Here is a 13936-nt window from a genome sequence, read left to right on the forward strand (position 1 = left end):
TGTACTCAGGGTTTAATGCACATAGTGAATGAAGAGATGGCTCAGAGGTTGAAAGCACTTGCTGCACTTGAAGAGTACAGTTCCTCGATCCCCTGCTGTGACTCACAACCATCTGTAACTCCAGTTCTAGGGGATCCAGCATCCTCTTCTTTTGTGGGTACCAAAGACATGTGTAGTGAACAAACATACAGGAAGTCAAACACTCAAACACATAAAATAATCTTAATGAAACACACACACACACACACACACACACACACACACACACACATGCGCACGCATGCACTCACACACAAACATGAGGAGGAAAAGGTAAGTTCCAAGAATGATGGGTCCAGGAATTGAGAGACAATTCTTTTCCTTTGTAAACAAGCCTTGCGGACTCTGAGAAGCTGGTTGCCAGGGTTGCAGCTCTCAGCTCTCTCCAGGTCTGAGTCTTTCAGGGCCAGAAGATGCTATTTCTCTTCATGGAGGCGGCAAGGAAAACAACTTAAAGACTGCCCTTGGCTATCCCAGACCTTAGCTGAGCGTCGAAGATGTCTGCATTCAAAGATACTCAGTTTGTAGAACAGTTTTTCTGTAAAATACTAGCAAACACATTTCTATGTCTGAAGGAATTTGAGCCTTGGACTGAGCCCAAGCCTAAGGCAAGTGGGGAAAGAACTCTCAGGGCAAAGGGGCTTTTCTTCCTCCCCTTTCCTTTAAGGTAAACTAACCACATCCAGCCCTAAGATCAGTCCCGGAAGTATCACCCCCAGGGCCAATCGTTTTCATTAGAAAGGAGACGGGACTTTACTGCAATTTAACAGACAAGAATGTGGACAGACAGACAGTGGATGAAAAGGTGCGGAGAAAGAAAACAGTGCAGTCCAGGTCCTGAAGGTGACAACTGGCCTGGGAGGTGAAGACACAGTTCTACAAGAGCGCTGAAGTCTAACAGGTGGGAATAAGTACGGACTACAGGATAAAGAAGCTCTGGATCAGAAAACTAGGAAGAAAAGTTGAGTTGGCTTTGCCCCAGCTGTATTCTGAATAATACTGGAGACCTCAAAGAAAAACAACTGAATTTTCAACATGGTCCCAGCTCTCTCGGGAGGATGTTCAGCTCTGTGTTCCCAGTAGCTTTCTCCAAAGCCCCTTGCTAAGCCTACTGTACATAGCATCCAGTGCTTAGGACCCATTTCTTATTTCCTGAGCAACCATGGATACACTCTTCTATGTTCCTTCATCTTGGTGACCTCATCTCAGAGATGAAACGTTATTTACTTTCCCCACAAGCTCCAGGGACCAAAGGGAGGAAAGGGGAAAGCAAACTGAACTTCCGAACTACCTTTGTGGGCAACAAAGTAAAGAAATAGTGCGACAAGGCCCCAGTCTCCCCTGATACTCTGTTTAATGGAGAGAAGAGTTGCTTATTCTTAATGGTACAGACAAGAGATACCCTAGACAGGGGAGATACATCAACACACTGCAAGGGAAGGAGGTGTGGCAATCTGAGGTTTTCAGACTTCTCTCAAGAATGACGTTGTAAAGATGAAGGGATCTGCTTGGAGCCAGTAGATACTTAGAAGTGTGGCTTTTCCCCTCCCACCCATTCCCAAGTCACCCAGGCTCAAAACCTTGATGTCACTTTCAGATACATTTTCTTTCTTATACAGTTCTTATCAACTATCTCATTCCAACCCCAAGTGTACCCAGATTAGACAGACATGCCTTCACCACTGCAGGCCTGAATTAGTCCCGGTGCCTAGGCTCCACAGATCCCACAGATCTGGCATTCCTACCAGATTAGCCTATAAGGATTTGAACATTCCAACCTGTGTGATTTGTGACCTTCTTTGGGGCCTTTTGAGGAGAGAGTTCTTTGCCTGTTAGAAAAGATATTGGTACCCACTATAGAATTTTTCTCATAACAGATGCTTAATGTGCATATTTATGTACAGTAAATGCATTATTGCCATGAATAAAACAGTTTCTTATAATTACTAGCAGGGAAATATGCATTTAAATATAGCTTTGGGGTTTCATGGGAATTCAGTGAGGTCTAGGCAACTTCCATTTTCAAAATCATCCGTTTATTAAATCCAAAGAAATAACTATAAGAATAATGCAAAATCTTTTTGTTCTCAATACCAAAATAGGACTTACTAGAAGCATGCCACCTAGAGCTGGGGATGGAATGCCGTGATAGAGCATTTGCCTAGCATGCGTGAGACTCTGGGTTCGATCCCAGCCATGAAAATAAGAATGTCACATAGAGTCATGACAACGTCAGCCTCAGTACTCTTTACTGGGTTGTCGCCAATAAAGGGGTCCAACTGTGAAGGCTCAGGGTTATCATCCTCTTTAATCCCTGCAGGGCATTTCTAAGGTTCTATGGATTGCTTACTTCAGAGATAAATTAAAAGGTTGACATGGAAGGCTTCTAATAAGCATAAGTCTGAGGTAAATGACCAGCTCACACCACAAAAGGCCCTATGTAATCTATACTTCTGACCTTTGCCATCCTTGTCAGAGAAATGTGGGCTGTTACTGGCCAATGTGTTCTGTCAGCTGTTCACAGAAGAAGGTCTGCTATTCCTAGAGCTGTACCAGGGACTAGACATAGAAAAAGAAACAAAACAGATATGGTTTGTTCTCACAGAGGAAAGATGGGTGATAAAGAAACAAATGACAACTTGGAAATAGAGTTGAATGTCATGAAGAAGCAAAAACAAAACATGTGAAGCCGGAGTGGGAGGCAGCATAGAGAACATATCCTTCAGGTGGGTGCCCAAGCCTCCTGAACAGGAACGTTTAAGCTGGGACACTAACACTGGCAGGGACAGGAAAATCACCAGTGGCTGAGGGAACAGCGTGTGCCAGGGACTCTAGGCGAGAACAAGTTCAGATACCTCAGGGAGCCGGGGAGGCATGTGTAGCTGACAGCATTGAGCTTTCTGCTGGGCCCTAGTGAACAGTAAACTCCAGCGTTGTGCCTCACGGAGGCCCTGGCAGGAGGAAGCAGGACCTTCACAGATCTGATGAGAGGTTGTGGTGTGACCAGTTCTGTTATAAAGGTGAAGTGTTAGTCAAGAAATCTGAGTTATTAAAAAAAAAAAAACAACCCGGACTTTCATCATGGGACACAATTCAGGAAACTGGGCAAATCGCATTTGGGTTTCCTCTACTTTGGGGATACAGGAAGTTTCATATATTCAAGTTTTCCTAGAAAGCTTTGATATTGACCAATTCTGAGAAAAGTAAGATGTCCACATTCCCAAAATATTATTAGGTCAATACTTCAAGGAAGACATCACCCAGATGAAAAAAATTAACAGGAATTTTGGGTTGTTGCAGCAGTAACTGAATTAACCAGACACAGCATTTTAGCAAGGCTGGCCTTGGGAGAACAGCAGAAAGTCATGCTGATAAGAAGCATTCTTTTGCTTCGGTGTGTGTGTGTGTGTGTGTGTGTGTGTGTGTGTGTGTGTGTGTGTGTGTGTTTGCGTGTGTGTGTGGATTCTCGAGACAGGGTTTCACTGTGTTGTGTACTGCTGGCTGTCCTGGATCTCACTGTAGACCAGGCTGGCCTGGAACTCATAGAGAACCACCTTCCTCGGCCTCCCAACTGCTGGGACTAAAGGGGTATGCCACCACTGCCAGGCTGACATTCTTAGAAGATAAAAGCATAGCTCATCTTTAGACAACAAGGTGAGCCCAACATTCTCAGAAAGAAGAGGCCAGGTAAAGTGGCGATTTCCTATGTAAATGCTACAGCAGAAGCTATGATAACCATGGCAACATGGAAGGTACCATGAACACTGTGTGTACTGGGCCTTGGAGCTGTCCTCGAAACTATGGGAAAAGGCAGAAGGAGTCAAAAACAGGAAGAGTAAACGATTCTGAGCCATTACAGTAGAACCTATCCCTATCCCCACAACCATGGTACTTAAACGGAATGTCACAAATGGTTTAGAAGGCTGCATGTGTAGCTCAGTGATAAGACAACACCTAGCATTTCCAAGCTCCTGTGGTCCTCAGAGCCGTAAAAATACCAATCTTTTGAATGAAGGAAGGAAATTTCATTCATTTTTCCATTTTGTCAGTAAAATGTGTATGTGTGTGTGTGTGTGTGTGTGTGTGTGTGTGTGTGTGTATTGTAGAGTACTTCCTTTAAGCACATACAGACACCATCTTCAGCAGAGTAGATATGACTAGTTGCAAAAGACCCCTAAAATAAAGCTTGTTAACTACTGGGGCTTCCTCATAGAAGAAGACACAGAGGGTCTTTGAACCCTTAAGAGGTTCCTGTCCCTCCCTCTGCAACTTCTGGCCATTTGTATGCAATTCTAACCTAATTCCATGTGGCCTCAAGGTCCTAGGAAGTATTAGAGAATTTGGCAGGTTAACTGAAGCTATAGGAACTATAACCCCTCTATGTAGTTATGGGAGATTCTTTTGCTGGTGTGGCTGCTTTGGGGTCACTCATGCTCCTGTAAGTAAACTCATTGGTTCCTCAAGTTAGACACTGACAGAATTATACCTTGGTTCTCCACAAGAAAACTTTGAGTTCTCTCTCTCTCTCTCTCTCTCTCTCTCTCTCTTCTCTCTCTCTCTCTCTCTCTCTCTCTCTCTCTCTCTCTCTCTCTGTCTCATGTGTGTATGTGTGTGTGTGTGTACCACTTTCCTTTTTAAAATAAAATTATTATTAACATTTTTTCCTTTATTTTATATACTTACCAGTTTGCCCTCCCTCCTCTCCTCCCATCCCCCCCCCACTTCCTTCTTATCTCTCCCCTCCCCATCCACCTACTCCTCCTCAGTCTCCATTCAGAAAGAGGCAGGCCTCCCATGGGCTTGAACAAAGCATGGTACAGCAAGTTGTTGTAGGACTGAGCTCTTCCTCCTCCCCCTCTATAAAGGCTGGGCAAGGTAATTCAGCATGGGAAACACGTTCTCAAAAGCAAAGTGCCACGGGCAGGTCCTGATCTCACTGCTAGGAGCCTTACAAACAGACCAAGCTACACAACTGTCACAAACTGCAGGGGGCCTAGGTTGGTCCCACACAGGCTCCCTAGCTGTTGATTCTGAGTCCTTGTGCCTCCTGGAGCTCAGGTGTGCACCACATTCTTAAAAACAGTTGCTAATGAATTTGAGGATCACTGCTAGACAAAGACACATTTTCAGGAAGAATGCAAGGAACTAGGTCAGTCGTAATTTAGGTATGAATGTTTTACATGCGTAACAATGCAAATTCTTAATACTAGGTCAAATGTAGCCGAAAAGTGTATAGATTGCTGATGGCAGCTCAGCTGTTACTGAACCCAGTTTTCACTGTTTGAAAGATAATTTAATTGCTTATCTTTGAATCTAAAATAACCTGATATAAAATGCATTTTATTAATGGAGGAGGGTCTTCTGTCTATGTGTTACTTTCATTGGTTAATAAAGAGACTGCCTTGGCTTTTTTGATAGGCCAGTCCTTAGGTGGGTGGATTAGACAGAACAGAATTGTGGGAGAAAGAAAGCAGAGGCAGGCAATCGCCATGACTCTTCTCTCCGAGACAGACGCAGGTTAGGATCTTTCCCGGTAAGCCACCACCTCATGGTGCTACACAGATTATTAAATATGGGTTAAAGCAAGATGTGAGAATTAGCCAATAAGAGGCTGAAACTAATGGGCCAGGCAGTGTTTGAAAGAATACAGTTTCCGTGTAATTATTTCGGGGGTAAAGCTAGCCGGGTGGCGGGTGTTCCTTTTACATTTTATAGGGATTAATCTTTTGTTCTTCTTTTTTAATTTCTTCTACTGAGTTTCCATAGATCTATGGTGATGCTAACAATGGGTTTCCTCTTTCAAACACATCTCTTTATATAGTCTATCTAAATATTTTTAGGATAAACACTGTGATAATTTCAGGGATATCAGTGATGACAGCTTCTTAGTTATAGGGCAGTATGTACAGATGGAATCCATTAGGAACATTTTTATCACTCTGTATCCCAGGGAACCCAGGCAGGAGCAATTGCATGAGTAGTGACCCACATGACCAGCTCCAGGTCTTGGGAACACTAAAAAGATCTTATTATAAGTCTGTCCCACTGTGTGAACTTCATGGTGATATCAACTCTAGCCATCCAAAGAGATATCCTTGTGAGGAAGTCTGAGGGTTTCCTGTAAATCAAGAGGAAAACACAGCAGCTCCTTTAAAGAGGACTAATTTAAGTTTTGGTTTTTGATACAAAACTGGAAATAATGCTAAAATAAGTTTCTGTAGAAAAAAAATCACACTATAAACTGTCATATTCTACCACACTTAATGTGAGTGAGTACAGTCTCTAGGATAAACTTCATTATCATTCATATTTCTAGGGAACAGAAAGAACTTTTTAAAAATATTCCAAACTATATTCCTATTTTCAAAAAAATAACTGTACATGTTATTCTCCTGGCTATCACTCAAGTAAATATTTTAGTTTAGTTTAGTTTAGTTTTTTAAAAGGCTGATTCCCATGTCTTCTTTCCTAAAATGCCTTATTAAAAAATTAGGTTTTCTATCCAGTCACTAGAACTGGTTACCTTTGCACAACTTTCGCATTTGGAAGAGGAATGCCTCAACCTCAGCATCTCGGGAGAGTTGTGTTTCAGTGATAGTTGTGTGAAAACAGTGACATGGAAAGCAAAGTGTCAGTGCTACCAGTGCAAATCTGTGCAAGTGTGCGTTACCATTCCGTACTCAAAACCACTCCTACGTTGGTATTTCTACTACCCCTCTATTACAGAAGCCAATAAGGACACACATGGAGGTTACGTAATTTGTTCAACACCACGACAAAAATAAATAAAGCAGCTCTTTACATCCCAGAGCCCACAGAGTTTTATCCAGTATACTCTGTTATCCACTGCTGAGGAATGCACAGCATGCAGACAATAGGATCCCCGTTCCCAGCTGTCTGCAACTGTTAGAAAGCCAGGGGGTGGACAAAGACTTCCAGGTATTCTGTGGCATCTAAAGTCAGCCTATTGTGAATGCTAGCACAGGTCAGAAGCACAGTGAGTCAATTTCACGGCTTTAGGATGACACCGTAAGAAAAATACCTAACAGCTCAGATTCTAGTGCTCAAATCCTGATCTGGTTACATGCTAATATACATCCTCCTTAATTCTAAGTTTCCCTTACTGAAAAATTAAAATAACAGTACACATGTTAGAACTGTTTATAAAAATAATAAGTATGTGACATGGGAGCAATGTCAATCATTACTTTTATGGATTTTATGGAAATGAAGTAGAGCTCTAAGTCTAGTAAAGAGCCACAGAGTTGCACTATTTTCATGTTCCTGAGACTGAGTGGACATCTCGATGATTACTGGACCCTCAGCTAGCCAGGCTAAACATGGGGAGGTGGGGTGGTCCTTGCCTTGCATTCATAAAAAAAGGGGCATTACTGACCGAGCTGATGGCGTTGGCTCTGTGACTTGTCGCTGAACACGGATGGCATGGGCACAGTTCTCCTGGTCACCTGGCTGGGTGGAAAGGGGAATGTCGGGGGAAGTGTGGCTGATCTTCATGGAGGAGTCAGGGCAGGGTGTGGGTGGGTCTAGGAAGTCCTCGCTGTTCTCCTGCTCATTGGTCTCTGTGTCTGTGTAGTTAAGAGGCTCTTGGTTGTTGTCTTTGCCACCAGAGAACAGGCCTCGCTCTCGCCATGGAACCCAGCACAGTTTCCAAGACACGAAGAGGGAGACACCAAAGAGGGCAAGACCACAGGCGGTAACCACAAGGGTTAGCAGGCTCACAGAGATATCTGCAAAGAAGAAATGGAAAAAGTCAGTCAGTGCAATGATGGCTCTCAGGGCCCTCTGCGCAGTCCAGGCAGAAGGAGCATCTCGCCCACTCATTCTGAAGGACCCAGTTCTGAAGGCCAGGCTGGGAGATGCTGCAGTGTTTCCTTACAATGAGGATGCAGATACAAACCAGAGGCTCCAGGAGCAAAAAGGAGAAAGAAGATAACACGGCATGCAAATTGAGTTTAGAAATTTGCATAAGACTATCTTACAGGAAACAACGATCACTAAGGTTTTCTGAGTATGGAACTTTTAACCGTCTTTTAGATTTACCCTGTCATCTCAAGGATCCACACAATTTAGTAATTAAACCACACATATCTTTCTATTAAGTTTTTAAGGGCCTAAGCTCACATGGTTAGTGTGCTTTGTAGCATCAAAAATACCTACCACTTAGGTCTTCAGAACTTAGAATGTCACCGTTTTGAGTTTCCCCAGAAGTAAAGCCTGGGACATCTATTCAAGAGCAGGAGGTTTTCTTAGAAGGTGAAAAAAAAAAAATACAGACCAAGCTGGGGATCTAGTATGCTGAGCAACATCAATCCAGTTATCAGAGTGGTAGTTACAGGCTAAGCTGCGGCAGGAGCTCTGTGCACCTCAGGGTTATCCCACCCAGGAAGTGAAGATCCTGGGCTCCTCCACCCACTCCTGTTAGTCACTAACTTGAGGGAAGTTCTAAAGAACATTCCATACCAGCACTTCAGCATCCAGCCTAGGAGGAAGAAGGAGCTTCAATGGCCAGAAGAAAACCCCACACTGAACCCAATGCTGAAGCCACAGTAGAGGTCTGCAGGCGTGCCACAAAGGGACAAGGGCAAGGGGACACAGCTGGGAATGATGGTGACTGTGTGTGAACTACATGTCCCATGGCCTCGCAGTATTCTACAGCTATACTCATACCTTTCAAGGCAAAACATAGTCTCTCCCAGGCTCCTATCTCAAGGTCAGGTCAGAGAGACTGCAGCAGGAACCTGACCTCATCCCTGACACCACTACTTTAAAGGATGCCCCCACATGTTCATTGTGTTGCCCCACCCCACAAGACTCTCCCCGGGTTTTGTCTCTACCAGGCGTTTTTTAAAACTGCACTGCTCCCTTACAGTATTCTGAACGCCTATTATGTCACAGACAGTATGCTACATTTTGGAGACACAGTAAGATAATAGTCTTCATACCTTCATAGGTTCATATTCTTAATACTCATAAATGTTCTATGATTTGTGACAGTCATATATAACCCGCTAAATCATGTAGGACCTACACCACTTGCCCACTAAATAAAGCCGATCCACCACCAGCCATGATTTTCACCATGACTTTGATTGTTCTTAGGAAATAATAATCATTTTGTCATGAAAATTGCTCTTGAAAGGAGCAAGCTGCCAGGCTGCTGATGGATCAAACAGATACCCCTATGCCTCCCATCAGTCTTTGTTGTGGTAAAACAATATTACATTTCTGCTAATAACACTGGGATTCCTGTTTCCGTTCATCATCTGGGCTCAAAATCTCACTGAAACAAGACATGCATCACCACTGAGTAACATGAAGGGATTTCTAGAGTTGTTGTAGAAAAGCCAACCAGTAGTGAACACTTAGCACCAACCAGTGAGGGGACACTAATCAAACCAAAAATGAAAAATCGCAGGCACAGGGCTGGGGGAGTGGCTTAGATGGCAGAATGCTTGCCCAGCATGCAGGTGGTCCAGCACTAGATTCCCAGTCCCAGTTCTGCATAGATCAAGCATAGTGGCACATACCTGTAATCCCACAACTTGGGAGCTAGTGTCAGCAGTACCAGAATTTCAATGTCATCCCTGGTATAATAGTGACTTCAAGGATGGTTTGGGTTGCTGCAAACCTTCTCTCTCACACACACAAAAAGTTCACAAGTAGAGAAGTGGGGAGAGTAGGTTGCACAGTTGATAAAGACAAAATAAAGACATTAGTCACCTTGCTTCATAGATCCCCAACACAGTTAGGGCACTGAAGAAAAGGTGTGACCTCAGGCTCTACTTGGCTGTGGCATTTCACATAGTGAAGTGAAGTGTCCACTCCAGATTTCTATAACAGCTGGCTGGGGTCACACTTACAGGCATAGCAAACATCAAACCCCATTCCACCCCCACCCCCGCCGTAGCAGAACCAGGCTACACATACAGTGGAATCCCTTGACACAGTCTGTACTCCATACGCAGCCAGAACTCCTTTATTAACGACTGCAGCTTTATTTTGACATACACCGCAAAAAGAGTAGCTGCAAAGGCTGGAGGGGGATGGTAGGAGACAGTGGGGTTAGGACTGTAAGGTGGTCACTGTGTATTATTTACTGATCACTCTCCCATGTCATAACACTCTCCTCCATGGAGCCGGTTAAAATCACAATTCTCTTTGTTGGTCTGGGACACTGACTTGTTTTGCCAATGGAAGATGAGTCAATGCAATTATCAACCTCAGACTGGAGGTTCTTTTGACAGTAAGAGCCCTCCTATCAAGGCTGATCTTCAAGCCTTTGCACCCTAAAAAAATGATCTATGGAACAAGCACCAAGTCTAGAACGAGGAATAAATTTAACTCAGACTCACAGCCTGTGACACAGTTGCAAGTGAGGCACAGATCCATGAGTAAAACCTAAAGAGTTGGCGTTTAGAGTCTCTGTGATTTTAAAAGGATTTGGTATCAGGGCAAAAGAACTGGCTAATGTATATGATCATATAAATTACCAGGAGGAGCTGGGATGCTTTAAAGAAAAACAGTGTTACATCATAATAACTAAATGGGGTTAAGATCATTAACCCCAGATTGTTCAGGGTAAACTAAGACATATGGTTATCTCGACTTAGGAATTTAATGTGGTGCTGGAGAAATGGCTCAACAATTAAGAATGTTGCTATGCAATCATGAGGACAAGATTTTGGATCTCATCACAAATGTAAAATCCAGGCATTCCATGCACCGTTCTGATCCAGCTCTGAGTGGGGAGAAATGGGAGAATCATTGGGGCTTCCTGGCTTGCTTAGGAAACATGATGTCCAGGTTTGAGGAGACACTGCCATAAAGGAATATACAAAGGGTAAAAGGAGAGAAGACATGACACCTTATGGTCTCTGCACACATGAACAGGTATGCATATAAATGCATACAATCATACACACACAAAGACTGAGCTCAACATGATAGGCCAGGTAAAGTGATTAATATATCTACTTTCTGCACTCAGGAAGCAGAAGCAAGAGAAACATCATAGTTACACATTACCCTGGTCTACATGGCAAGTTTCAGGGCAGCCAGGGCTACATAGTGAAATATTATCTAAAAATAAAAAATAAGTAATAAATCCCACATGAGCTCATTTGCCTTAGTACACTTCCTCTCAGGACTCCACTGGGCACACACATGTGGAACAGCACAGAGCCTGACCCACTGTTACTAGGATTCCACTGGGCACGCACAACATGTGGAACAGCACAGAGCCTGATCCACGGTTACTAAGACCCCACTGGGCAAACATAACATGTGGAGAAACCCGGAGCCTGATCCACCGTTACTAGGACTCCACTGGGCACACACAACATGTAGAACAGCATGGAGCCTGACCCACTGTTACTAGTAGTCATCACCTCTGACCCAGTTCATAACAATCTCAGTTTGCTAAATGACATCTATACAAGTCACGGCACCAATGTTTTAAAATTCGCTCGTCCCGGGAGGGTGGCTTGCGATCCGTGCATCCTGGGGGTGGGGGCAGGCTGGTCGCCAGTCCCACCATGTGGCGAGTCAGTGCAGGCAAGTGGGTGGAAGGAAGGCACATCGCGGGGCAGGCAGGCAGAAACATGGATAGACCCAACATGTAGAGTGAGGTTAAATATTTATTCAGGGGGTTATGGAGGGGAAAGGGAAAGGTGGGGTGGGGGACAGAGAGAGAGAGAGAGGAGAAAGAGAAAGAAAGAGAGAAGAAGGGAAAACGGGGGGAGGGGACAGTAGGAGATCTAAAATGGCGGTTGCAGGGAGGGGCCGCTGGGAGTGGGCGTGGCTTGTCTCTTAAAGAAACAAAAACCATAACAATCTAGGCTTTGCTTTTCCAAAAACAAACTTGCTCTTAATTCCAGTCATGGGGCAAGGATCATGAAAGCAGAGAGCTTTTCTACCTAAACACTGGGTGCCAAGCATTTTGAAGCATTCCTGGCGTGAGTATGGAGGTAATGATGAAGCCCATCTTAGGAGCTCTACATCCTCCGTGCCAACCTTGAATTATGAAAGGGTAGGGCTGCAGTCTGTAAACTCAGGTGGTTAGAATCATTTGCTGTTTTGTTTTGGTATTTTAGAATTCCTTAATACAGACTGTATTTGGAACAGTAAACATAAAAAGTAAATGTGAATGGCAGAGTAAACAAAGACTCAATAAAAGAAATCACTTCCCCTAAAGAAATGCAAAACCATCTGATTAGATTTTTAAATAAGAAAGGCTCTAATGGATTCAAAATACCCTGCCTCCGAAGGTACATTTAGGAGAGGAAACTGGATCCCTGCTTATTTGTGTTTTCTTGAGGTGGCTAGAATCTTATGGATTCATAATCTGATAGGCTTTTGGTGTGTGTGTATGTGTGTGTGTGTGTGTGTGTGTGTGTGTGTGTGTGCGCGCACATAGTTATTGAAACCAAAAAGAGTAAAAATCTCATGTTTACACAAAACACCAGGTGAGTGAGCGGGGCTTCAGAACACCTGCCAGAATCCCAGAAAGCACTGGTAGGCTATGTGACCTCACCAGCCTCCAGTGCAGCATTTGAGTGTCTGTTACCTACAGCTCATGAGTTCTCAAGACGCCGTGTTTGTACTGTTCTCTCCTGCCAAAAAGAAGGACAAATCACTAAGTCCACTCCCATTTCTTAATAACGTGACCTGAGCAAAGGGGTGTGGGGTTGGAAAGTCAGTCTAGAATACCTGAATATTTTTAAAGAGATAATTTATTTCTTAAAGGTAGGTGGTAGGTATGTGGTCATTTGCTTTATAACATGTAAATTACATATATATTCATTACACATACTCAGTAGCACTCGTGGTATATTTTAAAGATGGAAAAGAATAAAGATAAAATATACTGACATATATTTCCTAAAGAATAAGAACAGTGTAATCAGTTCTTTTGTCCATGGGACAAAAAGTAATTAGATCGTGATTTGGGAATTGGGCAAATGCTACAGTTGCCTGAAGGCTGGCAGTGATACAGGCAGGGGGTTGTTTATTAAAGTGTAGCAAGAGCTATGTGGCACTTTCTCAAGGGTGGAGATATAAAAGAACAATGCCCTGCAACTAGGTGTTCACCATGGCCCTTGATGTACTATAATGGTGGTTGCTGTACATCAGACACAATATTGCAGCACAGCATCCTAGCTAGACAATTATAATCCTAAAGGATAGCTGCAAAATTTAATAAGTGACAAGTACTACTGACCAATGAAGAAAAGAACTTGTTCATCTACTGGTTATATATGGACCAAAGAATATCAGCCATTGTCTTAGTTACTTTTCTGTCTCTGGAATAAGGCAATTTGTAAAAGAAAACATTTAATTTGGCTTATGATTTTACAGGATTTAGGATTTAGTCCATGATTCTAAGGAGCAGCTGAGAGCTTACATCTTGATCCCCAAGCAGGAAACTAGGAGAGACACTGGAAATGGCAAAGTCATTTGAAACCAAAAGCCTGTGCCTCATTACACACTTCCTCCAATAAGGCCACGCCTTCTTATCCTTCTCAAAGAGTTCCACCAATGGGGAGGCAAGTATTCAAACATATGAGCCTATTGGGCTATTCTCATTCCAACCACCACAGGCCAGAAAGAACAATGAATGAAACCAAACAGAAAGATCAGCAACTCAAAGGACACCAGCCAAGCTGAGGCCTTAGAACAAATGGCCCATGATATGAATTGAATTAGAGCCAGAGACAAATTATTTCTGTACTGAGATTTATGAAATAGCAGTGCAGATTAAAAAGCATGGATGCAGCATTAATCAACAAAGAGGACCCTGGAGCTCCCATCAGACCTGGGAATAACATAAGACAATTCCTCAGATAGAAGAGCAATGCAGCAACACTACAGCCAAGGA

The 13936-nt window shown here is 43.4% G+C and overlaps 1 protein-coding gene across 3 annotated transcripts in view; it reads right to left on the reverse strand.

Annotated features, from left to right (window-relative positions):
- Positions 1–13936, reverse strand: part of Syt9 (synaptotagmin 9) — a 157620-nt gene that overhangs the window by 102333 nt on the left and 41351 nt on the right. For all 3 annotated transcript variants that reach the window (XR_015003014.2, XM_048426571.3, XM_087908588.1), the window contains exon 2: positions 7436–7787. Coding sequence is in view for 2 of the 3 variants with exons in the window: in XM_048426571.3 (XP_048282528.2) it covers positions 7436–7787 (352 nt within the window). In the remaining variant the exon portion in view is untranslated. The remainder of the gene's footprint in view (positions 1–7435; positions 7788–13936) is intronic.

This window comes from Myodes glareolus, chromosome 7, assembly GCF_982192425.1.
Source record: "Myodes glareolus chromosome 7, mMyoGla1.1, whole genome shotgun sequence".
Classification (NCBI taxonomy): domain Eukaryota; kingdom Metazoa; phylum Chordata; class Mammalia; order Rodentia; family Cricetidae; genus Myodes; species Myodes glareolus.